This window comes from Myotis davidii, unplaced genomic scaffold (assembly GCF_000327345.1).
Source record: "Myotis davidii unplaced genomic scaffold, ASM32734v1 scaffold339, whole genome shotgun sequence".
Taxonomy (NCBI): domain Eukaryota; kingdom Metazoa; phylum Chordata; class Mammalia; order Chiroptera; family Vespertilionidae; genus Myotis; species Myotis davidii.
Window position 1 is genome coordinate 325,021 of NW_006290778.1, and position 20,665 is coordinate 345,685.

The 20,665-nt window shown below is 36.8% G+C and overlaps 1 protein-coding gene across 1 annotated transcript in view; it reads left to right on the plus strand.

The window, feature by feature from the left end:
• RNF103 (ring finger protein 103) overlaps positions 1-13,771 on the plus strand; it is a 24,694-nt gene extending 10,923 nt beyond the window's left edge. Inside the window, exons 3-4 of the mRNA XM_006763979.2 lie at positions 6,808-6,923; positions 11,490-13,771. Coding sequence (XP_006764042.1) covers positions 6,808-6,923; positions 11,490-13,062 — 1,689 coding nt within the window. The 3' untranslated portion in view covers positions 13,063-13,771. The remainder of the gene's footprint in view (positions 1-6,807; positions 6,924-11,489) is intronic.
• The last annotated feature ends 6,894 nt before the right edge of the window (positions 13,772-20,665 follow it).

The window sequence follows — 20,665 nt, forward strand, 5'->3', positions numbered from 1 at the left end:
TGGCTCTCCAGATAAACAGCCCACAGGATATGTGATAGATAGATAGATAGATAGATAGATAGATAGATAGATAGATAGATAAAAATAGCCCTGGCCAGCATAGCTAAGAAGTTAGAGCATCTGCCTGTGCATCAGAAGGTCAAGGTTCGATTCCTAGTCAAGGGTACATACCTGGGTTGCAAGTTCAATCCCAGTCCCGGAGCATGTTTGGGAGGCAACCAATCCATGTGTGTCTCTCACATGTTTCTCTTTTCTCTCTCTCTCTCTTCAGGTGAGGATTTTAAAAATTAATTAATTAATTAATTAAAAATTTAAGATATCTCCTAGAAACAGAAGAGAAATATTCTCTCGGTTACTTGTCATTCTTTCAGCTTAAATCATATTTATCTGATCTCCTGTAAAAGATAACTTTCAAGAATTAGTTTTTAACAAATTGAATTATCTTTCTTTTCTAATTATTGGTATTTTGTTTTTTATTTATTTTTAAAATATATTTTTATTGATTTGAGAGAGGATGAGAGAGGGAGCGAGAGATAGGAAATACCAATGATGAGAGAGAATTATTGGTCAGCTGCCTCCTGCATACCCCCAGTGGGGATCGAGCCACATCACAGGCATTTGCCCTGATAGGAATCAAATTGTGATCTGCTTCATAGGTTGAAGCTCAACCACTGAGCCATGCCAGCCAGGCAAATTGTCGGTATTTTAGACGAAGCTGACTTAACTTCAGTTTGTTCTGTAGTTTTGTTTTGTTTTTAAGTCCGTGAGGATGCGTAAATCTCGGCCAATTCAATCCTCTTCAAATTGCCTTTATTTTAGGTATCCTGTGTAAAAAATAGTTAAACACATCCCAGTTCTCTCTCTTTTAACTCCCAGTTTTCTAATATCATTTCCACACAAAGATGAATTATAGTTTCCTTTTGTATTTATTGAGGAAAAATGTAGTTAGGTGGCATATAACTGATAATTAGCACTTTAAACCTTATATACTATTTTACTGAAAGGATGTCTGCATTTACTTATTTAGGGAAAATGTGACTTTAATAAATGGGTATATGACTTAGCTATCCCATCACTTGGTCATTTCATTATTTTTCTGAAATGGATTGATTGGTAATCTAGATTATCTTTTTTGATAACACTCCATGTGGAATGACACTACAAAAGGAAAAGGACTTTTTATATTTAATTCACCTTATATTCCTTACTAGAGGCCTGGCGCATGAAATTCATCACAAGTAGGGTCCCTGGGCCTGGTCTGTGATCAGGGATCAGAGCCAATCTTCCCCGACTGCCATCAGCTGGTTCCGCCCCCCACCATCGGTGTCCGCCACCACTCACCCACAGTCCCCTGTTCCCCATCGGGCAATTGGAGCCTGCCAGCCTGTTGACGGTTCCCGCCTGCTCACTGACCCCGCTGCCTGTCGCCCTCTGTGTGGGGGGTGACTGGCGGGGTGATCGGGGCTCTGCTTCTTAGCACCCGCCTTGGCCTGGCACCACCCACATTCGCCGCTACCTACCCCTGGTTCCCTGTTCCCCATCGGGCAGTTGGGGCCTGTGGGCTGGGGGCAGCTCCTGCGTTGAGCACCTGCCCCTGTTGGTCAGTGCGCGTCATAGCAACTGGTCGTTCCGCTATCCGGTCAATTTGCATATTACGCTTTTATATATATAGATGATTTCTATCTTCTCTATAATTCATGAGTTTATTTTCTGAATAATATATGTTAATGATCTTTATATTTTTCTCCTTAATTGAAGATGTATTCATGCTCATGAATTATCCTTATGTTAAAATAGAGTATTAGGATACTCCTTTTTATGTCAAACTTTTCTATGTCTATCTTACATTCGCTATAATATGAGGTGGAAAGAACAGCTCTTTTTCCTAACAGCTCTTTTTAACATTCTGTTATTTCCTACTTTGTTTCTAACCTAAGCTTATATCCTTCATTAGCTATTTTTCAATTTTATAGATTCCTTGGTTCTGCTGCCACCCAATAGTCTTAGTATCATGAAACAGAGACCGTTACTTTCTTTCAGGAGACTCTTAGGCAGATAGAATAGTGGATAGGCTTCTGAAATGGAAAACTTTGCATACTTTATGGGTTTTATGGATTTAGCCTTATCTTAAGATTTCTGTTTCTCTGTTTTGACTTTTGTTCGAAGAAGGACTGTGATATTTGTTCTCTACTGGCTTTGTCACATCATAAGGAAATTTAACATCACTAGACTTGATATAGCAGTGAAAAGCAACATATTATTTGAAGTAAAGCTTTAGGTCAATATTTACTGAAGTATTATGCTAGTGTATTTCCTGCTTGACTGAAAAGAGTTAATAGCTGTTTTAAAAGTTGTTCACCTTTGCTCCTAGTCAGTAGTTTTGTCCAGGAAGATTCTAACCTATTTATTCCTTTCTTGACATTATTCCAAAGGTGAGATATATAGCCAACCACTTTATTCTTTATTTTGTATTGGTCAAAAACTTTTGTTTTCTGATAGAGAAAGCTTGTGAGAATACAAAAAACAAAAAAAATTAAATGCCACGGAGTTTTGTTTTTGTCAATCACTCATACTCATTTTTAATGACTTTATACAATTTGTGTATAAATGTTTAGGTTGGTCTATAATTTTGAAAGTGGAATCTCTGTTAAAATGAATTACTGAGAGATGCAGAAAATATCATAGCACAACACTCGTGTTCTGTGCAGTTGTTATTTAATTTAGCCTAGATGTTGTCATATGGGGATTAACAATATTAAAAGGCATATGTCAAATGTTCTGATTAGTAATAAAGCCCACCTCTAAAATACATGTGTAGGCAAAAGTCTGTGGCTTTTTCTTATATCATTGTAGCACCTGTAGTACATGAGGAAGAGAATAGGCAATAACCTGAAGCCCAGTTTTCCCTTGTAAGTTTAACTGGACTACATAAGGTTGACATCAGAAAATATGGGCACTTGGCATCACATACTGTCCAACCCAGTTCCACCCAGTGATATGTGCTGTAGCCAACTCATGCTGTGTCATGAAGGGCGATTGTTAACATCTCTTCCCAACTCCATATGTAGAGATGTCATGTTGCTAACTTGAAGTTGGCCATCTGGGAGTATTTATACTAAGGAAACCAGCAAATCAGAGCTTCCTTTTTCTTCTGAAGAACTGTTTATTAAACATTTACCAGCAAACTACTGGTTTCATCCATTCATCCAACCATCTAATAAATATATAAACCTTGTGATAAGCACTGAAGACACAAATGTGAATAACATATAGTCTATGCCATAAAACAGCTTACAGTTTGGTTTACTAAAATGTGTGGGGCAGTAAAAATCTTAGTATATAATTGATTATCTTTCCCAGCTGAGTTAGATGGTCCATTGTGGTGCTAGCATCTTAAAGGATCCTAAAGAAGTCTATTACACAATGAAGGAACCTAGGAAAATTGCAGTAGTCTTTTTCTGGGAAAAGTGTATTTTTAAATATACTGGATTGGAAGTCTTTATGCCAGACGAGGGTTAAAGACATTGATGTTCAATTACATAGCAAGGAACTATTTATGCTAGTGTTTGTCCAGAAAACATTCCAGATGACAAGTTGTTGGAGAAGGCACTTTCATTATAACAGTAATAAAAAACTTGGAAACTTCAGAGAACCTGTATAATCAAAGAAAGAGAATGAGTTACTAAAACATTAAAAGCTGAAATTGTTGGGTTCAACTAAATATTTAATCAATACCAAGTGAGTTAGGCTAGCTGCACTAGACTAGCTTCAGGAAATACAATGGTGAGGAAGTGTTGGGATGCCAATTAGAGAGACTTGGGAAGGGGGTGAAAAGATAGCTTCACTTCTAGCCTGTTGCCAAGTCTGTCCCAGACTTAGAACTCAGGCTGTACTTTTACCTAGTTTTTTCTGGTCTCTGAAAATATTCCTTACAGAGACTGCAACATCCTTTCTGAACTGCCAAGAAATATGATTCCCTTTTAATAAGATCAGCAGTGTGAGTGCCTTTCAGAATTATTGTGCATACTTTTTGTTATAAGTAATAGTTGGGAACTCCTACTGGTGTGACACAAAAGTAATAGGCTTACAGTGTTTTGTTGTGCCATGTGACTCGGCCAGATGAGTTATTTTGTGAAAATAGTAAGATTTCTATCCCTAACCGGTTTTGGCTCAGTGGATAGAGCGTCGGCCTGTGGACTGAAAGGTCCCAGGTTCAATTCCGGTCAAGGGCATGTACCTTCGTTGCGGGCACATCCTCAGTAGGAGGTGTGCAGGAGGCAGCTGATCGATGTTTCTCTCTCATTGGTGTTTCTAACTCTTTATCTCGCTCCCTTCCTCTCTGTAAAAAATCAATAAAATATATATATTTTTTAAAAGATTTTTAGTGGTTGTTTAATTCAGCCTCCGTCAAATTTCATTTATGCTAAGTCTCTAATTGAATAATGTAACTGTTTAGGACATTGGACAAAATAATTTCTAATTTCATAAACAACCACAGAGTAAAATAAAATGCTTTCATGCAATGCCCAGGGGATTTTTCATTTTTGTGTGGCTCTCTCAGTCAGGCATCATTAAACTCCAAAAGCATGTGTTGGAACAGCTTGCCGAATAAATAAGGCCCTGGGGTTGAACATTGTCATGTACTTGCCACAAGGGTGTTCCCACCTCTCTTCACACACTTCTGTCTGTACTGTAACCTGAGTGCCTGGGAACAATTCCCTGTCCTTACTGCTTCCTTTCCTAGCCCTGGAGCTCTAAGTCTGAAAGATACCTGTGCAGTGATCAGGATCTTCACTGGAAGATACCCCTAGACTTAGGGCCAAACCTTATATTGATTCAAGCAACCTCTTGATTAATCCCTTAATGCAATGCCATTTTAAAGACAGACCTGAAAATGTTTATTTGCAGGGTTGATTAGAAAATGGGTGTGAAAGGGAGTTCTTTTAAAAAGAAGGTAGAACGGGGAGTATGGTGATCTCTTAACGCTGAGTAATCTGAAAAATAAGTTCATGATTTCTTTGATTACTTGGCAGGAAAAAGAACTACATTAACTCTTGAGTGGTAGGGAAAAAAAGAAAAGAAATGCTTGTCTTGCTTGATCTCCCTTATTCTTCAAGTAAAATTTATACAGCACCTTTGGACTGTGGAAAAATTGAAAGCTAGGGACTGACTTGTAACTGATGTGAACCTCCTCAGAAAGAGCCTTCATCTACTAAGATCATGTCTTCAAATTGCCCTTTTTCTGGTTACCTCAACCATCTCAGCATTTGAATAACTTATGCCTTCCTAAATAAGACCATTTATTGTCACTAAAAAGTACTACTTATGTGTACTTATTAAGCTTCAAAGTTATGTTACAAAATGTTACATATGTATGTATGTCTCTGTAGGCATAAGGATGATACCACCAATGGTATATGGCAGGGTTTATTGGACTGTTGGCACTTACAGTGTCATTTGTCACTACCATGTGCTCTCTCTCCTTGAAATTTGTTAGACTTCCACAGATGAGGTAGCTGTGCTGTCTCCCGCCTCTTCCTGGGAGTTGACTATTGGCACTCATTTCACACACTCCCCTGGGATTTCACTTCCTGGAGACTTTGTGAACATGAAAATAGCCCTTCCTTCCAGAAAGATTAGAGGCCCTCCGAGTATTGTGTTGTAATTTTGAATTAAATAGTTCTAGTAATACAGCATTCGTGAAAAAACAATAACACTTGGGATATATACACCCTGGGCTTAAAGCAAACAAATATTTTTATCTTTCCTTTAGTTCCTATTTAGTTATTTGTGTTTGTGTTTGTGTTTCTTGTTGTTTTTTAAATCCTCACCTGAGGATATGGTTTTATTAATTTTTAGAGAGAACATTGATTAGTTGCCTCCTCTATGCTCTCCAACTAGGGATCAAACCCACAATCTAGATATGAGCCCTGATAAGGAATCAAAACCCATAACCTTTTTTTTTATGGGGGAGGGGTGTACAGGGTAATGCTCCAACCAACTAAACCATCCTGCCCAGGGCTGTGGTCTTTTTATATATATATATATATTTTTTAAATTTTTGTTTTTTACTGGTGTTAACTATTAGAAAGACGGAGAAAGAAGTCATTACATAATTTGAAGGTTCATTTACTTAGGTTAATTTAGTTTTTTTGTTTTTCTTTTAAAAAAATATTTTCTGCTCTCAATGCTAATTATGTTTGAAAGCAACTTGCATATTTGAAGTAGAAGTTCAAAAATGTAGAATTCATTATGGTAATTCTTTTTATATGTTAGAACCTTTCATGGTTTTTATGAAAGTAGTAGTATTGATTTTAGTCAAAGCATAATTTAATATAAAACATGTGTTTGACTCTTGGCTCCATAATTATACTTTTAAAAAAGTAAAATTTGAACGCATTGAACCCACAGGTGATCATTTTGAAGTAAGCTTTATTTGTATTATTGTTTAAAATTTTGAGAGCAGAGAAATGACTCCAAAGGCCATTTTCTTAAACCTATGAAACTTAATTCTAGAGAACAGGCCACATGGTAGAGAAAGGGATGTGGCTAGCTTTTTAATATGGCTTTGACTCCCCTTCTGTGTAACTACCACAGAATGTGGGAGTTGAATGTACTGTATTCAGTATTTTAAGTCTTGTCCAGTTGGACAGTGTCTCCTTTTATAAGAATTGCAGTTGTGATATGATGGTACAGCAAAGAAGAACTGTGAACAGAATTTTTTGTTAAGTGATGTTATATTAAAAGTGGTTGGTTTGACTCTATGTTAAGTTATTAACGTTTCTGTTTTTCTTTTGGGGGAAATAGGTCATAGCAAATGACAGAAGTCCCTTAGTGGGTAAAATCCACTGGGAGAAAATGGTGAAAAAGGTGTCAAGATTTGGAATACGGACAGGCACTTTCAACTGTTCTAGTGACCCCAGGTAAGTTGATTAGGCAGTTCTTAGAATCTGAGTTCTGACCAGAATTTTTAAAAATAAAGACAGTGATATTAGAAGCCTCTTTAAAATGAAAGCTAGTTCTCTCATTCAGCACACTGTTAGTCACACAGATGCTTGATTAATAGTTTTTGATAAACTGGCAGTTATTTACTTTCTCTCTTTTTGCTTCTTCTGTGTTCTTTCTAGTGAGGGACACTCTTAATTGCATGTCTTCAGTCCTTTTTGTTTCACTTTTCTTTCCCAGAGAAATTTCACATTTATGGCTTTTGGTGACATCTTTGTACTTACCTAAATCTTCTTCCATAATTCTGATATCTGGTTTGCATTTTGACACTCATTTTCATGTGCTCTACCATTATCCCTAATACATTGTATTCCCTAAACCTAGTATCCAAATTCAGATTCATCCTCTTTTTCTTTAATAAACCATGTGCCCTTTCTACCTTTCCTTTTCTATCTTTTATTGTTTGTTTTTTCCGTTTTCTCGGACAAGAATCCTTACAGGCATTTTTGTTTTTCCCTTTGTCATCATCTCCAGTATTTAGTCTGTCAAATTGATTTGTTTTATTTTTTCCATTTGTTCTTTATATTGAATTTTATTTTCATTTCTAGTGCCATCAAGTTATAACTTAAATTCATCTATTCATTTAATTATCTATTGAATAAATTTTTGTTTTCAAAAAAATTGTTTTTATTTGAGAGAGAGAAAGAAAGAAAGAAACATCGATTGGTTACTTCCAGTACATGCCTTGACTGGGAATCGAACCGGCAACCTTTCAGTGCACAGGTTGACGCCCATCCAACTGAGGCACACCAGCCAGGGCACAAACATGAAGATTTTGATGCACAGCTACTTGTATCAGTTTCAATAATGTCATGTTCATGTTTCCTTTTCTTTGGAAAGGCTTCCACCTAGAGCTGTGGTTGGCAAATTGCGGCTTGCGAGCCACATGCGGCTTTTTGGCCCCTTGAGTGTGGCTCTTCCTAAGCCTTAGGAGTACCCTAATTAAGTGAATAACAATGTACCTACCTATATAGTTTAAGTTTAAAAAATTTGGCTCTCAAAAGAAATTTCAATCGTTGTACTGTTGATATTTGGCTCTGTTGACTAATGAGTTTGCCGACCACTGACCTAGAGTAAGAACGGTTCTTGTTATAGAAGCTGTGCGTAGTCAGGGTTAGTTGTTTCTTCTTTTGAGGATTATGGAGATATAGAAGAACTGGCCAGGGAATAGAGTTATTCAGCAAGTGTTTTAATCATATTTTGAATAATTTAGTCATCATTTTGATCTCGGATTTTTAAAACACCAAAACTTTCTACTCCACTGTCTGTGTTCTTTTTTCTTTCTTTTTCTTTTTTCTTCTTCACTCACAGATATTTTTCCATTGATTTTTAGAGAGAGTGGAAGACAGAGGGAAAGAAAAGAAATATTGATATGAGAGAAACTCATTGGTTGGTTGCCTCCCACTTGTGCCCACAGGGCCCAGCTTGGGAGGAGCCTGCAACTGAGTGAGGTACATGCCTTTGACCGGAATTGAACCCAGGACCCTTCAGTCTGCAGGTCGATGCTCTATCCACTAAGCCAAACCAGCTAGGGCTGTGTTGCAAGCATATCAAACTTGCAACCGGCTGTAGTGTGTAGTTCCTTCTCTGGGTGGATTCAGAACAGCCTCCTCTAGTGTGCCAGTCCCATTGTATAGCAGTACTTTCTTGACCTTTTTCGCCCCATGAGACTGTTCAGGACCACCACTTCTGGGCAGTGTCTGACTCCTTCGATAGCAGAAGTTTTAATTTTTGTACTTGAGTATCTAGCTTGCCTGGCCATTGTTCCCCTCATTCCCCCAGCAAGGGATCTAGCTCAGATAGCTGTATCTTTCAGGTCTATACTCTCTCTCTCTCTCTTTTTTTGAAAAAGTAGAAAGTGAAATGAGTATATATCTTGTAGGGGGTAAGGGTAGGGTTAGAGAGATTAGGGGTATTGAAGAACAAATGGGAGGACATTGGAATTGCAGGAAGCTAGGTGGTAAACAGGGTGGTGTGTACTGAGAGTATCAGGGATGGAGGCCCATGGAATAAGCAGTGAAGGAAAGATTGGAGGAAGGCCAAGATGACCAATGACTTCATCTGAAGAAACAGCATTATATAAACAGAATACCAGTGCCACACTAGAAACTCAAGTACCAAAACTCTATCATTTTTAGCCTTCAAATTCTCTAAGAGATCTCAAAAAATTTACTTTATAAACCAGAGGATATTTTCATGGTGTTGTTACTGAATTTATTCAGACCTTTAAAAAGCTTTTATTTTTAAATTGGCAATAAACATTTTTATACAGATAAAAAATAATATAACATTCTTGAAAAATAATATTACATTTGCCTTTATTTCTAACAGTAAAGTTGAATGCCTTTATTTCTAACAGTAAAGTTTAAATTAATATGATACACTTTGTGTATTAAATTTTTTTAGAATGGTGTTTAGATATATATATTAGTAGCCTGCTGTTTTATAAGTATATAATATTCTTTAAAAATAATATGTACATTAGACTTTACTTCTATTTAGCAGTATAGTTTAAATTAATGATATACTTGATTTGTGTATTTTATTTCTTTAGAACTGTGCTTAGATAAATAAGTATTAGAGTTTTTTCCAAGTATGGAAACATTTAATTTGAAAGGTCATGATAACATGCAGAATTATTTTTCCCTGGGTACTCTTAAATTCCATCTGTAATGATGAACCTTAAAACTATCATTTAGCTCTGAACTGAAAAGAAAGCACATAGTAGATTTGTTTTCTTGCATGAAAAAATAATATACACGAAAACTGTCTGTTTTACGGACTAAGGTTTTCTATTAGAAAGTCTGTTGTTCCATTTATAACACAAATCAGAAGCCAAATATTCTCTGAAGTGGTTTCAAAGATAAAAAGAATGACCAAGGGAAGAAATGTGTCATCATAACTACTATATGCAATTAAAAAATAAAGCTATTTAAAGATATTTAAGATTAAATAAGGCAGTTATCTATATATGTATTTAACTTGCTGATTTGGGGGGTAAAAATATAATTAACATCAATGAATTATTATTTTGCATTAGAAAAATACCTTGTTAAGGGATAGAACATATATTTTTTTTTTAGGATATATAATTCTAAAACCATTTCAGTTAAAGCAATATTGATTTTAATGGAATCTGATCTTGTTAAGGAAGTGAATCAACTCAACAAGAAGCTGAGTTATGGTTTATGATTCTGAGTCACCCAGATCATTTCCCAAAGTCATCACTAACCTTGTCTTTATGACAGAACATGCTGTCTTTACTTTATTACCATCCATTTACAAATCTGTAACAAACAAAATGTATCAATAGACAGTTGTTTGTACTAAAAAAAAATGTATCCACATGGTAACCCCCTGCGTCCCCCAACTTCATTAAAGTACATTTATATAATTTAAAATTCCACAGGGTAGGTTTTTGAAAAAAAACAAACAACCTTTTTTTTTTTAAGAAAACTTTCATTTATTATCTCACCACTGTAATACAACAGCCATTTTTATTTTTTAGTATTCCCTTTCATTTGTAATCTAGTTTTTTTAGAGGAGAAGGATGTCACAATTATTATAGTAAGAATCAGTCCATTTTCAAAGGGATTGGAGTCATGACCTTATGGGTAAATCTAAACAATTTAATTTTAGGTAATTTTTTTGTACTTACTCTGTTATAAAATGGGGTCATAGTTAGACTGAATCTCTTCTTAAACTGAAAACTTACTGTCTTTGTTTCCTCTTTGTTAAACAATCCTCTTCATGGTCTTTAAAGAGATGAGAGACTACAAAACAACATGGGACTTGCTCTTTCCTAGATGAGCTTTTGTGCACGTTACTTTTAACTGCCTGTGTGCATCAGGGATTGTGGTGGGTGTTTGGTTAATAAATGGGTACAGCATGGCTCCTATCCTCAGAGAGCTTGCATTCAAGTCAATGACTCGTGCTGTAGGATCATAGATTTCCTTCTCTCGTCTTTGCTCATCTGAATCTTCAAGACCTACTTTAGTTCCCAAACCTTTCACAAAATCTTCACCAGTTCAAACTTCCAATGATATTTCTTTTTCTGAACTTTTTCTTAACATTATTTAGTAATGGAATATATACAGTTTTATCCTTGTTTTGTTTTCTTAATATGATTTTAAATTCCTGGTGAGCAGGAATTATTTTTCTATTATCTTTTGGATCTAATGCAGTTAGTAGGTTCATAATAGATGCTGAAGTATTTGCTGATTCCTTGACTTTTCAAGCTACACTTTCTTAAAAAGAGAGAGAAAACAAAAAGAAACTACAAAAAGAGAGCTTACTTTTCAAACTGTTGTACAAACTGTGAGATATGATATTACTATTGATTTTGTAGAGGTTATTTGGTTTGGGGGAGAGTGTATCTTTCAAGTGCTAAAGAAATTTGTCAGGAGAAGACAGATTGTTTGCACAATACTGAGGAAGCTTATCTTAGCAGCCCAGCTGTTTACTTATAGTTTCCTCTCTTATAGATACTGCAAGAGAAGAGGCTGGGTACGATCCACGCTCATTATGTCTGTTCCACAAACAAGTACTTCTAAAGGGAAAGTCATGCTTAAAGAATACAGTGGACGCAAGATTGAAGTAGAACACATTTTTAAGTGGATAACTACTCATGCAGCTTCTCGGATCAAAACCATTTATAATGCTGAACATTTAAAAGAAGAATGGAATAAAAGTGATCAATATTGGGTAAAAATATACCTGTTTGCAAACCTTGACCAACCCCCAGCTTTCTTCTCTGCACTAAGTATAAAGTTTACTGGAAGAGTTGAGTTTATTTTTGTTAATGTGGAAAATTGGGACAACAGGAGTTATATGACAGATATTGGTGTATATAACATGCCATCATACATACTTAGAACTCCTGAAGGAATTTACAGGTATGGAAATCACACAGGTGAATTTATATCCCTTCAGGCCATGGATTCCTTTCTGCGCTCATTACAACCTGAAGTAAACGATTTGTTTGTTTTGAGCTTGGTTCTAGTTAACCTTATGGCTTGGATGGACTTATTTATCACACAAGGAGCTACCATAAAGAGATTTGTGGTTCTCATAAGCACTTTAGGAACATATAATTCTCTATTAATTATTTCCTGGCTACCAGTGTTGGGCTTTTTACAGCTCCCTTACTTAGATAGCTTTTATGAATATAGCTTAAAATTGTTGAGATATTCTAATACAACCACACTGGCTTCATGGGTAAGAGCAGACTGGATGTTTTATTCTTCACACCCAGCCCTGTTTCTCAGTACATACCTTGGACATGGTTTACTAATTGATTACTTTGAGAAGAAGAGACGACGCAACAACAATGATGACATCAATGCCAATAACTTAGAGTGGTTATCAAGTCTATGGGATTGGTACACCAGCTACCTCTTCCACCCGATTGCTTCTTTTCAGAACTTCCCTGTGGAATCTGATTGGGATGAAGACCCCGACTTATACTTGGAGCGATTAGCTTTCCCTGACCTTTGGCTTCACCCTTTGATACCAACTGATTATATAAAAAACTTGCCAATGTGGCAATTTAAGTGTCTGGGAATCCTGTCTGAAGAGGAAATGTTGGCGAGTTCTCACGATACTGAAAATGACTCGGATGTCGAGAGCACAGACACTTTTAACAGTGAGAAGGAAATATTGGAAGATAAACAAAGCATAGTTCACAATTCTGTAGGAAGAGTAAGTCACTGTGGTGCTGAGGCTTGTTCATGTGCCAATAATTATTGTCAGACCAGCCTACATGAAAGGAAAGGGAGGTCATATGGATCATATAACACTAATGAAGATATGGAACCTGATTGGTTAACTTGGCCTGCTGATATGCTGCACTGTACTGAATGTGTTGTTTGTCTAGAGAATTTTGAAAATGGATGTTTGCTAATGGGGTTGCCTTGTGGTCATGTATTCCATCAGAATTGCATTGCAATGTGGTTGGCTGGGGGCCGACACTGTTGCCCTGTTTGCCGGTGGCCTTCTTATAAAAAAAAGCAGCCATATGCACAACATCAGCCCCTGTCAAATGATGTCCCATCTTAACCATGTGCAATTTGTCCTTTATAAGCTTTGGGTATCTTCAGCTTGCCTTTTTAATGTTAGTCACAATGTTTTTGTGGTTTGAAGTTTAGTTTAATGTTAGTGCAGTGACAGGAAATACACATTATACTAATGTTGATAATTATTTGGTTGCCTGTGTGTCAATTGAATGCATACTTAATTGTAAAGATTTTTATTTACAACATTGGCAATTGAGAAGTTAATGTTTTTTGTAAGCACAAAAGAAGTATGATAGAAATTTATCCTAGCAAGACTTTATAAAGTAGGATCAAATTCTAATGAAATTGAGGCAGTTTCTTATCCTAAATGTTTCCTCCCTTTTTACAATCTCTGTCCAGCATCTCTTGGTTAAATAATGTATGCTCTGAGACATGAAATTAAAACGGACTATGAAATAAATTATTTTAAAACCAAAAGATTATAGCTTTTCCAGTGTTAAATTGTTTTTATAAGGTGTCTGAATTTTATAGCATTTTATTGATTTGTTAGTTTTACAGATAAAGCAAATACGATTCTTGACTCATGGGGACAATAAAGGCAGAAATTATGTGCTAACACTGACCAGAGTTGATGTTAGTCAATCTTACAGGTTGATTAGCTTTAATGGGAAGGAATTTTATGGTGGGCTTTTTAAATAAGTTTTAAATCATTAGTATTTACCATATCTAAATAAAATCAACTATAGTAATTAGCCTCGCATAGATTACTTTATATCTTTTTCCTGCTTTTTTTTGAAATATTTCAAAACTACAGAGACATTGGGAAACACAGTAAAATGAACATTCATTTCTCTAATTCACCAAGCATTTACATTCTTTTACATTTGCTTTCTGTCCTCTCTGTACATATTTATCTTTTTTCTTTCTTTGGTTATTTTTCTTTTTCCTGATCCCTTTGAAAATAAACTTCAGTCTTCATGGTGCTTTATAGCTAAATATGTCATTACCTATCTCCCAAGAGCAAAGACATCTTTTTTTAACATAACCAGCATACCATTATCATAGCTAACAAATTTAACATCTAATATCTAATACATAATCTATATTACCCAATTGCTCCCAAAATATTTTTTTATATCTTTGTGTTCTTGTTTTGTTGTGAACTGGGCAAGGTTTATGCATTGAGTTTAGTATCCTTCCATTTCAGTTTTTCCTCCAGAGCAGTTCCTCTTCCTCTTTTAAAAGTTGTTTTTAATTTTTTCTATGTCTTAACTAATACATTTTTTAAGAGTACAGACTAGTTGGCTAATAGAATGTCCTGCATTCTGGATTTGTTTTAGTGTTTCTTCATGATTAGATGTAAATTAAAGATTTTGCCTAGATTAAATGTACTTCCCATTTGCTTGACATCAGGAGGCACATGATGTCAGTTTGTCTCACTTTATCTTAACCTGTGAGGCCATGTGAATATCTTGTTTGTCAATAACCTTTAGCTAGCCGATTTGGCTCAGTGGATAGAGCATCGGCTGCCAATAACCTTTAGCTAGCCGGTCTGGCTCAGTGGATAGAGCATTGGCCTATGGACTGAAGGGTCCCGGGTCTGGTTCCGGTCGGGGGTACATGCCCAGGTTGCAGGCTTGATCCCTAGTAGGGGAATGCAGGAGGCAGCCAATCAATGATTCTCTCTCATCATTGATGTTTCTATCTCCTTCTCCCTCTCTAAAATCAATAAAAACATATTTAAAAAATAACCTTTAATCCAGTGTTTTAATAGCTATTGATGATTATTAACCTGGATCGGTTATTAAACAGGAGCTTTAACGAGGCTTTTCTCATTTCATCCTTTATTCTACATTTAGCTGGCATTTTTGTGTGTGTGAAGAAGAGTTTCCATTTTCCACTTTTCTTTCACATTTGAGTGTTGCTGTGGACTCAGATTCCTTTTATATTCAATGTGTCAAAATTTGTTATTCTTGTTGATGCTCAATTCATCCCAAATTTGGTGAGAGTCCTTCTAAGCCAACTCTTACATCCTATTGGCATTTCCTTGCTTTTTGATGCAAGGTGTTTCTGGCTCATTTTGCAGTTTCCCTAGCCCAGCCCTGTAATCAGGCCATTTGTTCAAAAGGCCCACGTTTCATGGTGAACTTTTATTGACTGCCCCCCAAAACAGCAAGAAAAATTATCATCCTGGATTGCTGCTGAAATGTTTCTTCATGGTGCACTGAGCCTCACTTTCATACACTAATGGAAATAGTAAAGATTAACAGTAACTTTGTATTAATCTTTGGGAACTTCTTTAAATTTTAAAAAGGGCAAACACTGTGCTGGCCAGTGTGGCTCAGTTGGTTCAGCGTCGTCCTGTGCACTGAAGGTTGCCTGTTGCGTTCTGGCCAGGGCATGTGCCGGGTTTTGGGCTCAATCCCCAGTAAGGGTCATGCAGGAGGCAGCAGGCTGATGTTTCTCTCTCACACATGTTTTTTCTCTCAAATCAATGAAAACATATTTAAAAGAAAAAAAGGGATACTCTGCTCCTTGTGTTCTAATTTTACTTTTGAAAAAAAGTAATTGTGTTATTGTAAATGTTAGTGTTTCCCAGAGTTCTACCATTGGTCCACTTCTCTTTTCTCTCATGCATTCAATGGATGTCCCAAATCTATACGTCCAGGCAAAGGCCTTTCCCCAGATCTTCAGTTTTATTAATTTTTTAAATCTTTTTTGTTTGTTTGTTAATCCTTACCTGAAGATACTTTTTCCATTGCTTCTCAGAGAGCATGAAAGGGAGGGAGGGAGGGAGAGAGAGAGAGGGAAATATTGATATGAAAGACACATCGACTGGTTGCCTCCTGCATGTGCCCCAACCAGGTTGGGGAGTGAACCTGCAACCCAAGTACATGCCTTTGGGAATCGAACCTGTGATCCTTTGGTGTACAGTCTCTAACCACTGGGAAACACTGGCCAGGGCAAAATCTCCAGGTCATATACAGCTATCTGCTAAACAGCTCATCCTGGATGTTTTTAAGTACTTAGTAAGTTTAACAGCTTTCATTCTCTCTGCACCTTCCGTCCTCCCATGGTCCTGATTTCAGCTAATGGTCATATACATACAATATTGTCCACTATGAAATGTACACACAAGTATAGACATTTTAAAGGCAATTAAACATTACCTCCCATCCCTGGGCACACCACATTTTGAAGACTACTAGACTAGAAGATAAATGAGTCTCCTTAACACTGGCTTTCAAGGCCCTGCATAATCTATTAATGGCCCACATCTTAGACTTACTGGGACATTTTACTTGTCACTCCAGGGCATGCTCTAATTTTTGTCCGCTTGATGCTTTGCTATATCCCTTCTGCCTGGATATTCTTAACTCTTCCTCTCTGCTTTAGCTAGATCCCACTTTCTCCAGGAATTTTACACCTTTCTACCCATCTTGTTCCCCAACAGGCTTATAGAGAGACAAAGGTACCTTTCCAGTGAAAACTCAAGTGGCTGTCAACCTTACTCATGTGGTCAAATTTAGCATCACTAACAATGGAGCAAACTGATATGTGCCCTTCTATATCAGAAAAACCTTGCCCTTTCCTGGTGTGTGTGTGCCCTTCTTCTATCCCAGGGATACCTTGTACATGCCTGTTATACTTAGCTGTATTGTATTAAAACTGCATGCATCTTTTTTTATTCAGGTAAACTCCCTTAAGGTAGGAACTGGGCTTCATTCTTCTAAATATCCACAATCATGGTGTAAAGAAGAGAGAATACTTTTTGAATGTTAGACGTGCAAGAAGAAATGTTACAATAAGGTCACAGAGAAAACAATTGCCAGAGGTTCAGGTTCATCCTTAATTGTTTAGCATAGCAAGTAATGCTTTTTATCAGATTTTTCTGGAAGTGGAGAATTGAAGGAAATATTTGCGGTTCACAGACTCTAAACTTTCACTGTGTTTAAAAGGAATGTTTGAACTCTTAGAGCAATTGAATTTAATGAACTACATACACATTCCAAGTGTGTGGGTCTTGTAGTTACTGAACGCGATGGTTAATTGTAATAGTAGGTCACATTCTTGTTCTGCTCAGACTTCTTCCACTATCTAATGATTTCTTGCCTTTTGTTTCTTTAAGGATAATAAGCTCCCTGAAGGCAGAAGCAATGCTATAATCTGTTAATCCTTAACATATTAGACCCAGAGTAGATATTCAGTAATTGGTGGCTTGAATTTTTAAAATCTGCAACCAAGGTACATGCCCTTGACTGGAATTGAACCCGGGAACCCTCAGTCCGCAGGCCGATGCTCCATCCACTGAGCCAAACCGGCCAGGGCTCCTTAACTTTTTTTAATACTACCTTCTCACCAAAAGTTTTTATTGTTTCGTATATAGATCATTTTACTTCCTAATATCACTGTGCAACAGGTGCAACAGAAGGAGATCCTACTTATTGGGAACCAGCTAGAATTGTAAGAGATATTAATCATGCTCTGTTAACCGTGATTGTTTTATTCTGATTAAAGAAGGCACATTCTAACCTGACTGGGAGCTTATCTGGAAATGCAGCCCATCCTCCCCAACAGGGAGCTGTCTATTATCATGGAAAGATTAACAACCTTGTTGCAGAAATCATAGCTGGCCCTTTGAAGACCCCCAGCCTTTGCATACCCGCAGGCCATTACAAATCTCCAGCCTCATTACCTGTAAACTGCCCTTTTGGCATACCCTTTTTGCCCGTTTCCCCATGTAATCTTTTCCTTCTACCCAATACAAGCAGCTGGCTTGTGGTTGAGGGCAAAGCAGATTTTTGTGGATACCCTGCTGCTCTCCCATATTGCCCGCAGTATTGGAATAACCGCTCATGTATGATCCAACCCTGCCTCTGCTTAATTGGCTCAAGTAGTGACAGGCAGCACGAACCCATTGATTGTCCGTTTACAAGAACTCAGGACAACCAATATAGTTAAAGATGTAACTAGGACACAGCTTTCAAGTTTGAATGTCTTCAGGGCCCAGGGAAGTAGAGTTTGAGTAAGGAGCCTGGGAGCAACAATGTGTATGCTCTGCCTAAATGTATTCAAATATTGTTTCAGAAGATTGTATCAGCAAATCAAAGCTGATGCGAGCCTCTTTGTATAACATTCTATCTTGCTCAGGGCTCTTTCTACCATATTTTTGCTTAGAATTGTGTTTGTGGAAAAGACAGCTATCGGGAAATGCCTGTTGTAAAAACTATGTTGCTTTTTCTGTTGGTGCTAAATTGCATACTTGTTATTGTCAATTCCTTTTAGTTTATGTGCATATGGGATAATAGGAGCTTGAATATTCTTACTTACAGTCTTTTAAAATATACTCTTAGTATTGACATAGGAGATACCTAACTGAAGTTATAGCATACACGACTTAATTAATAAAAGTAAGCTTAAAAATAGAAAGGCACCCAAAAAGATGTAAAAGTTCAGGTACTAGTGTTTTCTTTTTTTTTATTTGTTGTTTATTTTTGTTTTTTTCAAGCTTTATTGAGATATACTTGAAATATAGCATCATGTAAGTTGAAGGTGCACAATGTGTTGATTTGATACATTTATATATTGCAATATGGTTACCACTGAGCATTAGCTAACTCCTCCATCACATCACATAATTACCATTTCTTTTTCTGTGCCAAGAACATTTAAGATCTACTCTATTAGCAACTTCCAAGTATATAATACAATATTGTTAACTACAATCACGATGCTGTGCATGGCATCCCCCAAGTTTATTCCCCTTCTAACTGGAAGTTTGTACACTTGGACCATTTCCTTTTTTTGCCTTTTGATTCCACATAGAAGTGATATCATACAGTTTTGTCTTTCTGTCTGACTTATTTTACTTAGCGTAATGCCCTCAAGGTCCATGCGTGTTGTCACAAATGGCAAGATTTCATTCTTTTCTCACGGTTGAATAATAGTCTGTTTATATAGAGAGATACTAAGTCTTCTTTCCCCATTTATTAATTGATGACATCTAATATTTTTTATTCACATCTACTGAATGAATGAAGAGCCATGCAGATGCTTACTTAGAGAAAGTGTATTCTTACTGTACATAGAATTTGAATGGCTTGGTGACCTAGCTTCCTAGTCTATAGAATAGAAGCTCCATGTAAAGAGACTATGGAGTAGGGGTGGATCCTGCTAAAGGCAGTCCAGGCAAAGAAGGTGTTGTTACGATAGTTTGATGGTAAGGGAGAAAAGTATTAAGAACGGGGGGGAGACCAAAACAAAAAACAGTAGTGTGTGGCCAGGGAGTGCAATGGAAAATAATTTCCTGAGAGGATATCACTGACTTGCCAAGAATAACTCTGTGTCATCACACACAAAAACATTTTACTAGTACTATCTGCAAAAGAAGTCAGAAAATTCATTTTATGATATTCAAACTTGTTAACTTTAGAACACTTTAACAATGTGAAAAGTTTCTGTTTCTTGGAAAACCCATTCAGAGGCACAGAAACCTTGTTCCTTGTCTCCCTTATAAAAGGTTAATGCCTAACAGTCTTACTTGTTTTGCCATAAACCATGCCATCGGTTGTACATTAGAAAAATAATTTTCATACACAGTGTCACACAGTCAGTGTCACAACTGTTAGTAAAATCCCTTGCTCTTTCCATTTGGTCATGCACTTTGAGACCACTGTCTATTTGTTGATAAAGCAGCATCGGCTGACATGTTTCCACGGGGGGTAACTTATTTGGCGCTTTCTTAAGTCCTGTCACAAAGACAAAGCAAGGTCTTAGACACAGCAAAAGTGAAATGAGAATTCTGGTATTTCCAGGGCTGCTTCTGTTTTTATTGTTTAAATGTTCTCCGTTTCAGTTTACTTAATTCCTGGGCCAAGTTGCTAAAACAACAGGTTTCTGGAACAAAATACCTCAAGCTGACTCTTGGCTTTCTTGCCAGAGGCTGGTATAGGAGACACCCATTAAAATGCCAAACACAGCAATATCTTGGGCTTTTAAAACAGAAGAGTTCAAATGATTTGTTAGTATAGAACGTGGTGGACTAATTTTGATGTGTATTGCTTTACTTTGCTTTAAAACACCTCATTTTGTTTGATGAGAAAAAAAAATAATGTAGTTCTTACAGTTTTCCTGATTAAAATACTAGAATCTAAGTGTTGGAAACAAAGGCCGCGTTCTCCAATCTTCTATCTTAATTTAGATTGTTGATGTCTCTGTAATGACTCAATTGGCACAGTCATCACCTAACAAAAAGCATGCTACATTAGCAAAAGTCTATAAACAGTCCACCTGCCAGGACCCACAGAAAAGCGTGCAGTTAACTGGCGATGTAGCAACAGTAGATGCTAAAAGCCAAGAATTGGACACGTAGTTGGACACTCGCTGTCAACCACCTTTGGGAAAGAGAATGACTCAGGAGTTTACCTGTTGAAAAAGCTTAATTTGAAACATAAATAAATATTTACATTTACTCATCACACTGATACATATTTAACCAGGATTTTTATTGAGAGAGAAACCTGTGAACTGTAAGATTTTACATTTACAGGCCTGGGAGGGTGGAGGGGCTGGAGGGGGGGAGGGTAAGAGATCAACCGAAGGACTTGTATGCATGCGTGTAAGCATAACCAATGGACATAAGACAC